We start from the raw sequence: 14,375 nt of genomic DNA, 5'->3' as shown, positions 1-14,375 counted from the left end.
TTGTCACTTAGTCTGTAAGAGCTCAGGGATGGTGGGTGTGGAATCAGAAGTCAAAGATGGTAGCTAAGTGCTGTAAACATTAGCTCTGGAACCCGCAGGCTGACTGGGTGTGCGGTATTGGCTCATCTCACCTTTGTCAAGAAATTCAGTTAATTTTAGTTTATTGAGTGGAATTCTTCTAGAGCAGACCCACTAACTGGTTCACAAAGAGTTCCCTGTGGCTAAAGTAGTTATCCATAAAATGTTATCCATTGACTCATTTGCAGCCTTCCTCACCACACACACACGCGTGCACGCGTGCATACACACGCACACACACATACTTCTTAGCCTAACATTTTTTAAAGCTGATTTTAAAATTTCAACAAAGCATTGAAATATTCCGCCTATGAAATTTATAAAGCTCTTTCCAGAAAGTAAAGCATAACCATATGATCAATAGGAGACTCCATGAATCACGGAAAAGACCACGAGAGTCAACCAGTGGTCTGTGAATGGTGCTTGAAGAGGTCTCTTCGGACCTCAGCGTCTTCGTGCGTCAAATGGATCAGTGGGACCATCTGACTACATGAAGCTAATGTTCTGCGATTCTGTGATTCCTTTTTCTGGAGGACCCAGCCAAGTGGGAGATTCCCTGGGTTTATCTAGTAAATTAAGCTTTTCAGATTCCTTAAAGCGGTTCTGTTTGCTTCTCTGTAACCACCTCTCCCATCACTGAGCTGTGCAGCTCTTTGCTAAGAACATGTGAAACGTTCTAAGCTCGGGGAGTCTTTGGACACGGATTCTGAAACTTTAGTTGACAGGCTGGCCAGGCAAAGTGGTTGGTTTTCTTTGTGGGGCATGGTAGGAGAGAAGAGAAAGATCTGCTTTTGATAGGTCAGAACTAACCACCAAATAATGGGGCCTACAGTCTAATCTAATCATGCTTTTGTTTATTCACTTCATATAAAAGTCTCTTACGAATGCATCTGAGCACAATATATAATAATAATACTATAACATACATTGTGAGAAACTTTTGAAAACAATAAGATGTCCACCTGAAATAATGCAGTGTTCATAGACATACAACCCATTGGTCATGCACATTTGTGCCATTTCTTTAACTGTGAGTTACAACGCTGAACTGAAAGCGTGGGATATATTTTACAGATGGAGACTGAAGCCAATAAGAGGCCTAACAAGTGTTATCAGAAGCTTCACATTTGCATAATTTACTACATTAGTTCACATTTTATTATAAAATTCACATTGTTTTATTGTTGTTGGGTTTTTTGTTTTTTGTAATTAATTGGAACATGACATTCCTGCTTTAAGGGCAGGCAGGAGGCTTTAGCTTTAAAGTCAGTAGTTTGGGAACACTCAGAAGAACCATCTGTGAGCGAATGTAGTGTTGTTGTTTAAACCAAAGCCACGACGATAGCAAAACCCAGTTAGGACCCAACTCATGCGAACACGGATTCGGATAGAACATGGGTGAAAACTACATCCCCTTGCCCCCTACCCCTATCAAACTATACAAAAGTAAAAGCTTAGTATAAACCATTTTAGTATCGAATGTGAGAATCCTGTTTCCAAAACCGGTTCGCAAAGGGGTTGTGCAGTATGAGCAACTCAGGGAAGAGGGCCGACCATCTGAATAAAAGCCCACAGATGTCCTCACCAGGGAGGGGGTCGTATGTCTCTCTTAAGTGATGTTCAGGTTATATAATACACAATACAAAACGTTACAAGAAAGGTCGCAACTCTTAGGCAGAGTTTTCTACACAAATGTAACACCACCATTGGCAGGCAATGTTAGATATATAAATTAATAACTTACAAAACATTACATTATATACATGAAGTAATAAATATACTGTTATAAACAGAAATGGAGGTGTTAGCGCAGAAGGCAGTGCAAGAGAAAGACGGCAGCGTCAAATTGGAAACGGTGTGTCACTGGGTAGAGAGCAATGGAGGGGAGGGGACAGGATGGGGGGGTGCCGTACACAGCCCAGGTGGCTCAGGGCTTCAGGACACAACATGGCGCATGGCCTCACTGAGGGGAATTTTACACAGACTGTTATTGGGAATGACACGACAAACCCTTCCTACCTCTTAGTTTGTTCACTTTTATTCTGTTTGCAGCACAAAAAGTGAAGTTCTAAGAGGAGAAAAATATACTGCTCTAAGCGGGCAGACAGAGATAAGTTATACAAACACCTGTGAAGCTGGATGGGACCAGAGGGGAAGAATGTAGAATGTGGTTAGAAGCGTATCTTTTCTATTTGCAAAAGTAACTGTAGTAAAATGAAAGATATTGCCCAAGATAGAAGGAAGACCATTTTCTTTCCTTTCCTCCCCCAGAAAGAGTCAAAAAAGTTTATGTCAACTTTGAACACTTATCTGTGTAGAAGTTGATACTAAACTCTAGGTATTCAACAGGCATTTTAAAGACGTGAAAATGTTTTACAAAAAAGGCACACAGGTTGGCAGACAAGGGGATAGGTGAGCAGATTTATAAATGAAGTTATTAATCAGTCAGTTCAGTCACTAGAAGGGATAGACTCCCAAAACTTAGTGCAGAAAAATCTCTCAGTTTTGTGTCTTCCATTTTCAAGCCATTTACTCAGGATCTGATCTTGGCCTTCAGTACCAGATAAAGCTTCAGTTCTCCACTAAGCTTGCATACAAGGCAAGTCAACCGTGGCATTTTCTGAACTGCTGTTTGCTTCATGGTCTCGAATTCTGGCTCCAAACTCAAGTAACTGGAAAGGCCACGTGGCCCTTGTCCCGTGCAGGCCTACGCCCCCATGATGGGCTGGACCTACCATCCAGCTGGCATGCTTGTCAAAGGTGGAATGTTCATCTCCACATGGAGAAGGTGATTATGTGTCGATCGGGGACTTGTCTTCGGCCCCAGTGTCTCCATCAGTCTCTCCTAGCGAATCCCTATGGTCAGGGTCGATCACACAAAGTGTCTTTGTGCTGCTGAAATAATTATGACCCTCTCCCTCTTTGTCAGGGCCTTCGGAATCCTCCTCTTCAAGGGTCAGTTCAAACTGAAACTTCTCCATCAGACCCTGGCAGTCTCTGTTCTGCTCGTCCAGTGGTGGGGAGGGACTCTGGGGTATCATGCTCTGATACCAGTTCCTGTTATCTTCTAAAGTATCCAGAATGTCCTGGGCATCAGGCTGTACCAGATCTGCCCAGGTCTCCCACAGTGGGTGTACGATGTAGTCGATGAAACCGACCTAGAAAAAAGGAAGGTTACACATCGATTATTACGACGGACTCCTGAAAACCAAACAAGCTCTCCTGGTTTCTAAGCAAAGAAAGAGGCACAAAAAGTCAAGAGAGATCAAGAATGATAGATTCTTCTATTTGAGCATATACTATACAGTACAACCTATATATTGGGTGTACTATATACATTATTGCTTTTACGTCCGCAAAGTATTGTTACCCACACTTTACAAAGGAGGAAACGAGGAAACTGGGACCCACTGAGATGAAGTATCTTGTCAGAGATCACAGAGCCAGTAAGTGATAGAGCTGGGACTTCAACCCAGCTCTGTCTGGTTCCAAAGCCTGTGCTTGTCTCACTCTAACTGACTACTTTTCCTCTTCTGTGTACCAGAGAAGAAGTCTGGATGTAACCCTGCCCGGGAATGACTTTGTCACCACTTGGATTCTGTGAGTCATTCTCCAAAGAAGGAAGCTCCAGGTCTAATGAGTTCTGACTCAAGATTCTTTCCCTGATAAATTTAAAATATGCCACCGCTCCAAAATGAAGAGAAGACAGCCCCTGACGACTCTGAAATTTCTCAAGTTCCGTGGAATGTTTTTGTTTGCAGACGACTTCGGTAAAACATCTGAAGATACTTCCAGCGCCTACACAAACAAACATCCCCTCTGTGGACACGTCTGCAATTGTCTTAGATCCACAGGGTATGGTCACTTCCATCAGGAGAAAGGAGGGAAAATAAAAACAATCAACCAGTTCCTTTGCTAGTGTTCCTGGGAATAAATACAAGGCTTATGGCTCTGTGACGGTTTACACAGGGGCCGTGCATCCTGCGTGAGCTCCTCTGTGGCCTTATGCTGACCTCCCCATTGTCGGACAAACAGGAAACATGGGGGGTGGGGGCAGGTTGTGAAAAAGAACAGGCACTAGTTGAATGAGGGACTGGAATTCCCCTGTCCTGGTCTGGGGGCTGGAGAGATGCTGGGTCCGGATTCGGAGGTAAATGAGCAAAAGCAATGTGTATGCTTCCATGGGACGCGATCCTGCTCTCTTTCCACACTATGGGGAACCTTTCCTCTTTTTTTTTTTTTTTTTTGAAGATTTTATTTATTTATCTGACTGAGAGAGAGAGATCACAAGTAGGCAGAGAGCAGGCAGAGAGAGAGGGGGAAGCAGGCTCCCCACTGAGCAGAGAGCCTGATGGCAGGGCTCGATCCCAGAACTCTGATATCATGATCTGAGCTGAAGGCAGAGGCTTTAACCCACTGAGCCACCCAGGTGCCCTGGGAAACCTTTCCTTTAACAACAGTCTGGTTTTTGCCAAGTCATTTAATATATCAAAATTCATATGTGACTCTTTTATATTTATATCTACCCACATCTGTATATTTGTATCTATTATCTATTTATCATCTATTTATCTATCTCTCATTACCTTTCACCTATCGACCTTTCTATCATCTCTCTTCTCCCTCCTGATGCTTCCCTAGTCTTAACGTAACTCACACCAAAGTCAGGGACATCTCTGATCTGCAGATCAGAGATCTGCAGTGAATTTGACTGCAGATATTCTAATATTTCTCTTGCTTCCACCCACTCCCTTTTCCTTCTTCATGTGTATTTAATGGATTTTTGAGACTACTTTCAAGGTGTTTTCCAGGGACCTGAAAAAACAAGCTCAAGGCATTGGAGAAAATGGAATTGGCTGAACGCTGTGCAGTCATTTCCTTTCTTCATTTATTTTGCTTCTACTAAATGCTCAGCACTTTTTTGAATGGTAGCCTTTAGTTGCTTATTTGCTGGGCCCCGGGAGGAGAGAGCTCTACACATCCTAAGAGCACCTAGTCAAGGGCTTTATTGACAGACAACTCAAACAATGCTTGCCGGAGCCCATTTGCGGAAAACACCAGAGTGTACCATGATGTCATGGCAACAGGGAGACCTGCCTACAGTGATTGGAGAGTGAAGAGCTCTGGGCAGAGGGCAGCTGGGTCGATCAGGAGCTGGTAAAACGATCTAGCCTCTCCACCTGATGCACTGGGAAAGTAGCTGCTGTGTCCATCTCACAAAGCTGTGTGGGGGTTCAAATAGGACGAGGTCTGCGAAAGTGCGTGGAAAACCACACAGAATTCCATATAAATATAAACCATCACAGTCGATAATAAATGGGAATTATTCTAGTTAATGAATTAACTAACTAATTGTTTGAATTAAGGTCTTGGGGGATTTGAATGGGCCCTGACAACTGAACGTTAGGATGCATTTTTATAGCATATTAGAATTTTAGAGGACTTTCACAGATTATAAACTCATTTGACTGGGACTCTTTTAAACAAAGCAACAAAATAATAACTGCAAGGGAACTTTGCATCGATATCACAAGTATATGTAAGTTTGGGGGTAGCAGGTAGTGGGAAGAGAGGATAAAACTAACAAAAAGCACTCCTAATGCTTTTGTGCTAAAGACTTGGCATAGTATGTAGACCCATTCTTAATCAGGACTATCCAGCTCAGGCCATTTGTTGCCCTGAAAAAAAATAACATTTCAGCATGCCCTGAAGCCTTTGTAAGGATACTGATACTTTCTAGTATCAGCTAGAGGTATCTGAGGCCTTTCTGCATCCCTCTGCCTCCAGCATATTGTCCCCAGTCCTTGGCGCACAGGGAATTTGTAGCTTTGGACACAATCCAAAGATGTCAGCATGTTCTCAGAGGTAGAGAAGCAACCTTGGAAGGGGACACAGGACGGGGCATCAACTGTGAGGTAGAAGAGGTACTGGAATGGGATTCACTCTTGGGAGTGCACTTGATTATGGAGAGACAACAGACACAGGGCAGAGGAAGCAAGGATGAAGAGTTAAGCACCTGGATAAGGACAGGGATAAGAGAAATCTGGAGGGATGGGGAGGAGGAAACAGCTCTGAGTTCAGGCAGCTGGATTTGCTAAGGTCACAGATAGCTCTCTAAACTGCTAGAGAGTACACAGACCGAACTTTGATGAGTTTCCGAGGACGGCTTTCCCTCTACCCTATGAAACTGAGTGTAATGGAGAAGGCAAATGAGTCACAAATAGAATGGAACTACAAATGGGTTGTTGCTTCCGTCTAACCTTAGGAGTTAGATTGAACCCCCCAGTTCTACAATCAGCAGAGCTCACAGAAACTTTGAAAATTTCGTATTAGATACCTGGGATTTTTCCACAGAAGCCGTATGCTTGTCACACATGGGGCTAATCTCCATTCCCCTCTCCCGCTCTTTGTCTCCCTGCTGGAAAAATTCCTCCATGATGCGGTCTGTCCACTGCCGATACAATTCCAGGGACTTGGTGGGATTGCTCAGGTCTGCACAGTGTACCATGTTGCGAAGGACCTGGAATCATCAAGTTTTGAAAAATCCCATAAAATACAGTGTAAATACTACCAGAACATCTCATGCCTCTTGTACTAGTACATTTGGTACCAAACCCAAGAACGTTTTAGTTGCATTATAATTGTGGTGTGTGCACCAAAAAATCCTATTACAGTGATGCTGGCCAGACTTGGTTATTTACCATTATAGGAGTCCTGAAAGGGAAAATGTGTGTCTTCTCAGATTGACAGTCATTGAATATAAAAATTGGAAGGGACATTAGAGGTCAAATGCTGCCATCACTTCCCTTCCCCAGTTTGGAAAAAATGCAAAGAATTACTCAAAGTAGATGTCTTCATATTTTCCACTTGTGGAAAGAGACCAGCTGATGGCAGTTTATATAATCAAAACAGACCTAACAATCTTCAAGTCGATGGGATTTATATCTAAAAGCGAGCTTTTGGGACCCACAGTCACGTAACCACTATTACAAGTGAAGTTTGCCATTTATTTTTAGAACTCAGCCCCATTCAATAAATAGGGTTATGTTTTTCTTCATAAATTTGAGGATAAACTTGAATGTCCATTTTCCTTAGCTTGTTCTGAAAATAAGCCCAAGTTTTAATAATAACCAGATACGCGGCTAACTGAACCAATGTTTGTTTTTATTTTCCAACTGTTGGTTTAGTTTGGTTTGGTTTTGCGGTAAATCAAAGGCTTTCATCAAATACCTGTATACGATCCGTGTAGTTGTCCAGGAGAAGAACACCAGAACTTGTAACTTTCTTTGTTTCTACCATTGTCTTCAGGTCTGCCAGCAGGCTCATATGTTTGGACATATCAGTTGCTAACACCTAGGGTAAAAGGAAAATGAAACTCTCAGGAGACTTATCAGAGAGAACGGTGTTTCTCCTCCTGGGAAGAGAAAGGTAAGTGAAGGATGTAGAAAGGAAGTCTTACCATGTCGATAACCATTTTCCTAAGCGTCTGGCGCTGCTTCTTGGTGAGGTTCTGGAAAATGTCACAGTGCTCTTCCTGCAGCAGTTTGAAACCCACAGCAAGGTGATGGTTTTCCAACACAGATTCATCATTATACATCAAAGCGAGTTCTGAATCTAATAAACAAGGGAAAATGATGACTTAATAAGAAAGGGATACAGTTCTAATGTTGGCATAACTTCAGTGTGAAATCAGATCCAGTTCTCTCCAAATGATGTCAGGAACCAAGACCCACATGTCAATTCTCATCAGAGAAAGCTTCCCTTTTCAAGGGGAAATAGTCCTTTCCCAAGCCAAACATGCTTGTCGTAGATATTGTTGCATAAGCTTTCTCTTTGACTAAAATTCATGGTATTTTAAAATCCTTTTTCTCCTTCTTCATTTCATATGAAGAATTTAACATTAGGTAAGTGCACTTCTGAGCAACCCTATTTTTATCTCAGTTTGTAATTTCCTTTATGTCTTCACACATTTTGTGCTTTAGAAAGGAATAAACTAAAAATGCCACTAAACTTTATTATATGTATTAGGACTTTCAAACCATTTCACTTTTTTATAGATTCCCCAGTCCTGTCCCTTTTGACTTTTTGATTTTTCAAAGATGATAATAGTGTCAGTGTGAAATTTTTGTTTTGTACAAATAATTTAGCTCTTTGGAGTTTTCTACAAATATGGTGACAAAACACTAATAATTTTTTAGAATAATCTTGACATCAGAGTTTCTGTCCTCTGGCCCTATATGTCAGAAATAGCAACATCTGGAAACCTAAATGACAGCTTCCAGCCTGCCATTCACACAGAAGAAGCACAGACATCTTTTGTTAGGCAGAGCCATGGTCTGCACTGGACAATATGGTCAACAAATTCCAGAGGGAACATTTTTCTCTTAAGAAAGAATAATAGCCAAGTGATGGTGACAGGTTACTCATTGCAGATATTGTCACTCATATACCATTGCTTTAACTGTGTTCTTCGTGTTACATCCTCAGAATACATGGCAGGATATATGAAGACACTTCAGCACTCCTGCCCCGTTCACCCTGTGATCAATCCCAGATCTGCAAACTAGATTTCTGTGTTCCAGTGCTGTCAGTAGCTGCAGCAAAAAGACCATTTTTTTCTGTGTGAAGCTACTGGCCAGTATATGGATCGATTTGTGACATACACTATGCCCGCTGATACAATCCAATAGCCAAGTAGTTGCCCAAAGTTTATACTCTTTCGGTAGAAGAACAAGGTTAAAAATGAATCTACCCCACATCTAGATCATGCAGATATTTTGACGATTATGTAGGATAGGGACTCTTTTATAGTAAGGAGCTCAAATATTTCTATAAAACCATCAGCACTTGAAATTAATGATGACCAAAACTGGATAGCCAATATTCCCAGAAGAAAAAAGTACTGAGATTTTTAGCCTTTAGAAATAGTGCACTAACTGAGAAAATTCACGGACTTTCATTAGCATGGATACTAAACATTTTCAGCAAGACAAAATCGCTGAGTATAGCTTGGGATCCTAAGGCTGGACCAGCACCCAATGTCACTGGGGTCATCTTCCCTAGTATAGACCAAGCATTCCAGCGCTTTCTTTGGAATCTTACTTCTCTCTGGAGATTCCATGCTCATTTGGGCTCTTTCCTTAGTAGAGAGGGACACCAGTGGGTCACCATGTTCTGTGTGAGAGTCCTGCATAACACTGAAAATCATTATCATGTTACCCCCAAGCCTTTCCTTGTCCTTACTGGATAATTCCACATCTGTTACTCTTTCCTCATGTATTGTATTTTCCAACTGTTGAGTACTTTTTATGGCTCCCCTCTGACCCTTTCCAAGTTCTCCATGCCGCTAGCTCAAAAATAATGTTGCCAGACTGGACACATTATCCAGGAAAGGTCTGACCAGCCTGAGTTGGAATGGAAGGATTACCTCATTATTACCCTTATTATCATCCATAATGAAAACATCAGGGGGGAAAAAGTGAAGCAATGAATCATACAGTTATCTAGTAGTGAACTCACTCGTGTTGATGAGAAACTGGTTGGAGACTCCAGGGTGATCAACGTCATGGATAGCAGCTGCAAAAATGGCGGCCAGAATTTCCAAATCAGTGAAGACAGCCTGTCGAGCAAAACGAGCACATTTAACTCCATGTCCCATTGGCCTATCAGGTGTATTCAGTTTCACATTAAAGAATCCCATTTCAGGGGTGTCTGGGTGGCTCAGTGGGTTAAAGCCTCTGCCTTCGGCTCAGGTCATGATCCGAGGGTCCTGGGATCAAGCCCCACATCGGGCTCTCTGCTCGGCAGAGAGCCTGCTTCCTCCTCTCTCTCTCTGCCTGCCTCTCTGCCTACTTGTGATCTCTGTCTGTCAAATAAATAAATAAAAACTTAAAAAAAAAAAGTATCCCATTTCATTCTTGTTGGGAGAAGGACTGCTTGCTGATGTACATAATGTTTAAATGCACTAACTGAATGGAGATTCTATCCATCATCATAAGGTCCAACGTGAAAGGAATGATGGCGGAAGCCCATGCCCACATCAAGCTTATGGGAAGGCATTAGCACCGTGCTCATGATGAGTGACCAGGTAGAGCCTGATGTTTGTTTCTTGGGTAAGTGGTGTGGCAGAACGGTGCTTATGTAACACAAGCACATACAAGTCAAAAAAGCAAGTCAGACTGGCTCTTCCCTGAGATATAACAACATTCATGTTTCCAGGCTGAGTAACTTAGAGAAGAAAGGCTAAATTCCAAACTCGTAAGACTGGCAATAAATTATTTTCCAAGGCTTTTAGCTTCAGAAATAATTTATTATGTAGGGTGGAGAGAAGCTTTCAGGTATTCATTCATTCATTCATTCATCCACTCCTCTAATTCCTACCCATTGAATGTTTACTATGGGCAAGATCTGAGAACATCCCTAAGAAGTGGAACTTGTGCCCCACTGCTCCAATTCCCTCATGCCATGCCGTGAAGCTCTTCTGCCCCCACTTGTCCACCAACACTTGAACCTAATATTTGTGTAGGTGTATATTCCTTCTGACTTAAAGGACTTTCTCTGACTTTAATGTCTTTCTTCATCCTCCGTGATTACTTAAATCTTCTGATCCTTCAAATGCCAGGTTAGTGTCCACCTCTCCCATGAAGGGTAACTGCTCAAGGACACGTTAAGCTCTCCCTTCTCTAAACACGTGTGGCCTCCGGTGGTCAATTTCTGGCTCCACGATAGGTATCCTATCAGTAACAGCAGGTAGTTGATGAACAGTGTTGGCCCACTCTATAATCCTTAGACAGAACATACAAATAACACTGTTTCTCTCCTTCAGGGGATAAAACAGCCTCAGCTCCATCTCACTTTCCCATCTTCTTGGATTTCTTTTCTCAGGAAATATGGAGCCCAGACAACAGTGCTGTGGCCAGTTTAATCTTTCTTCACCTTCCCAATCTGGTGGAGCTGGATAGGGGTTGGCAAGCCCCCTTCTGAAGTGAGCGTACACATTTTGGAAGGACCTGACTCCTGCTGCTGTATGCCAAAGATATGGCTACTAATATCGGTGAATGGAAATGCATTAATCTACTAAGGAAGGAGTCACAGCCACCTTCTAGCAAGATGTCTAGCAAAACGGAACATGGTTTCCTTCTGCTTCAGCATTATTAATTCTAGATATTCAGTTACTTTTTCAACCCACAGAATCAGTTTTATGAATTCTTAGGAGAATAAGCCTATGGATGTTTATTCTCAATAGGAACCATACAGGATATCTTATATTTCTGTGCTATGCAACACAGTGTTTGGGGTGGTGTAGGCAATTCAGATCAGTATATGCATACTGAAAATAAACTACATACTAGATGCTGAACTGGACACTTATTAGATACTGGAGACACAATGAAAAATAAAGCACCCTGGGGGGCACCTGGGTGGCTTATTTGGTTAAAGTGTCTGACTCTTGATTTCGGCTCAGGTCATGATCTCAGGATCCCGAGACTGAGCCCTGGGTCAGGCTCCGCACTCAGCGGGCAGTCTGCTTGAGATTCTTTCTCTCCTTCCCCCTCTGTCCCTTCCCTACTTGTGCACACACACACACACTCTCTCTCTCTCAAATAAATAAATCTTAAAAAAATAAAGCACCCTGTTAATTGCTTGATAATGAAACAATTTCGAATGTAAGAGACATATAGAGAGAGTTGCTCTGATATTCAAAAGCAGCCTAAGTAGAAATGTCGTTCATTTTTATTAGCAACCCAATGGATGGATGCCATGCATCATAAAGAACTGGTTCAAACACGTGCCATTATTTCTGTAAATACAATACATGTGATACATAGCACTTTTTAGAAGAGGATGGGCAGGTATGCAAAACAGATCATAACTACTCACATCTAATGCTGGCGTAGAAAGGAGAACATGGGTTGACTGGGCTACATCAGCAGCATGTAGGCTGTTATGATATGCCACATCAGAATGGTAATGGTCTTCTAAAGTCATCATGTAGGTTACAAATGTATCAGATGAGATTTTGAATGTCTTGAGGAGATCTCTTTCCTATGCAGTAAAATGGATTAGAAAATAAATAAGTGGATGTTCAAAAATGAGGAAAAAGTCAAATCAGGAAAATAAACTGGGATGGGAAAAAAAAATCATAAAGAGCCATCAAATTCAATAGGCAGTCTCTCTCCTTTTTACTCACCTGGAATATGGCATACATGATGCAGGTGAGGGGCCTGTTGTGGGAATAGCCAGCCACATTGAAGATGTTAAGGCCCCATTTGTTCAGGTCTTCCAGCTCCTGTCACCAAAATCAGAGGAATTTAGGAACAAGGCCAGTTTTGTTAGCATGCCTCATTATTTTTATTGAGTTTTTGGAGAATGGTTAGCTAAGTCATTGGAGTGTCTATATAGAGTGTTCTAGTTGCATGAAAATTTGAAAATGGAATGGCCTAGGAGGTTGGGGGTCCTCTTCATTTTCGTTGTAAGTTTCTGTATATTTTGTCAGAAAAGGGAGAGTGTGTGTCTAATACATAGATCTAGTTGCTGACCTTTTTATGCTACACATCAGTCTTCATCCAAGTTGCTTTCCAAGATAGCTCAAGTGGCTGGGGGTCCCTCCATCTTCATTTCCCTGACTCTCCTCTTCCCTGATCACTGGTCCATTAGTAACAGCTAGAAAACCATCCTGGGGGAACTCCTTTGCCCTTTGGTTATGATCACAAAGGGCCAGGTCGGGGAAACTCAGTTGCTAGAATGTGTGGAAGTCAACCCTAATTTAATGTAAAAGGTCATGAAGAATACCAGCAGTGGATTATTCTATCTTAGAGCTCTTGGGCCACAGATAGACCTGGGAGAAACATTATCCAGTCCTGTGCTCTAGGATTATTCCAGGATTATCTGATTAAAGGAATAATTTATTCCATTCTGAATTCTTGCCGGGAACAAGGGATCTAGGCTCTCTCCAGAGGCCTGCCCCTTGCTCTAATGGCATCTCTCAGAAAGCCTCACTGAATGTCCAAAGTTTGCTCACAGCGAGCTCATTTCCTATTGACACAAGGCTGTGAGGACCTCAGTGATCACCTTAGGCGGCCCCCTAGGGGACGTGTGAATTTTTTCTGTGCCTCCTTCCACTGGTGGGGTTTGGGCTGTGAGTCAGTGCTGTCAACCTCTCTCCTTTCTTCTCTAGCTCTGCCAGTCAGCGCAGATTTTCCAACTAGTCCTTGGCATCTAGTCCCGGATCTGTTCTCTATGACAATTCACTCCTGTCTCCTGGCCGCCCGGTGACTTCTCCCAGTGGGCCTTGGGTAGGAATCTCATTCTCAAGGAACTCCCATTTACAAATCCAACTCCGAATAAAAAAAATACAGGTCTTTTGTTGTAGGAAAAGGGTCTCGAATTTGGTGCCCAGCAATGGACAAAGGGGCCACACCAGCCCTTCTCACCATATACTCTAGTCATAAAGCTACAGTGATTGCTTCTATTTTCTAGCAGATCGTGTCGGGCAGCTGCCTGCCATAGAGCAGAGAGCTGCGTGCACACGCCCCCGGCTCAGACATACCTTGGCCAGATGATCTTCATTTTCCGTGTTGACGCCAAAGCGTGAGATGCTTGTATTGTTCAAGCTCGAACTATGCATCAGTTTTTTCACGCCGCTTATCTGGGTCATGAGCTGTTGCTTTTTCTTCTTCTCTCGGTCCTTCTGGGTGGGAGATGGAATCTCCACATCGTTCTGCTTGTCTGCAACAAGCGGAGACATTTTTCAGCCCCCGAGTGCCAATGAGAACCCACTGCAGTGTCTAAAACTACATCTAATGTCCTGTAATGGATGTTACATCTGATAAAGGACTGTCCTACATTGTCTCACTTGACCTCCAGGACGATCTGTGAGGTTGATGGGAGAAATGGGACAATTTTTTTCACTTCACTTTACTGCTAAACAACCTGAGGCCCAAAGGAGTGAAATAAGTTGTCTAAGCAGGACAGGTAGGACTCAAACCTCCACCTTCTATCTGTTGTGTAATTTAGAATCATGCTTCTATATTTTCCAGGTAGGGCAACGATATGTATATGTAGATTTTTTTACTTGAATAACTTATATGTCTGTGTAATAGAAAAGGTTCGTGCAGCCAGGGCCAAGTTAATAAAAAAAGGCTTTATGTTCTGCTTTTTAAAAAAATCATATACTTTTATATTTGTATTTTTTTAATTAAAAAAAACCCAACAACTTTAACTGGTTTATAACTTGTCATTCAGTTTAGATGAGCAGTCTGTACATTAGAGAAATAAATGGTTTACAATCTTCAAAT

At 42.3% G+C, this 14,375-nt stretch overlaps 1 protein-coding gene across 4 annotated transcripts in view; it reads right to left on the bottom strand.

The window, feature by feature from the left end:
* Positions 1 to 910: 910 nt before the first annotated feature.
* PDE4B (phosphodiesterase 4B) overlaps positions 911 to 14,375 on the bottom strand; it is a 441,524-nt gene continuing 428,059 nt past the window's right edge. For all 4 annotated transcript variants that reach the window (XM_032870016.1, XM_032870017.1, XM_032870019.1 and 1 more), the window contains 8 exons: positions 13,628 to 13,806; positions 12,269 to 12,367; positions 11,959 to 12,123; positions 9,598 to 9,697; positions 7,538 to 7,692; positions 7,309 to 7,431; positions 6,416 to 6,598; positions 911 to 3,236 (listed from right to left, as the gene is read on the bottom strand). In XM_032870016.1, the coding sequence (XP_032725907.1) occupies positions 2,871 to 3,236; positions 6,416 to 6,598; positions 7,309 to 7,431; positions 7,538 to 7,692; positions 9,598 to 9,697; positions 11,959 to 12,123; positions 12,269 to 12,367; positions 13,628 to 13,806 (1,370 nt within the window). In that variant the 3' untranslated portion in view covers positions 911 to 2,870. The remainder of the gene's footprint in view (positions 3,237 to 6,415; positions 6,599 to 7,308; positions 7,432 to 7,537; positions 7,693 to 9,597; positions 9,698 to 11,958; positions 12,124 to 12,268; positions 12,368 to 13,627; positions 13,807 to 14,375) is intronic.

This window comes from Lontra canadensis, unplaced genomic scaffold (genome assembly GCF_010015895.1).
Source record: "Lontra canadensis isolate GAN:19392208 unplaced genomic scaffold, GSC_riverotter_1.0 scaffold40, whole genome shotgun sequence".
NCBI lineage: Eukaryota > Metazoa > Chordata > Mammalia > Carnivora > Mustelidae > Lontra > Lontra canadensis.
This window is presented reverse-complemented; position numbering and strand designations above follow the sequence as displayed.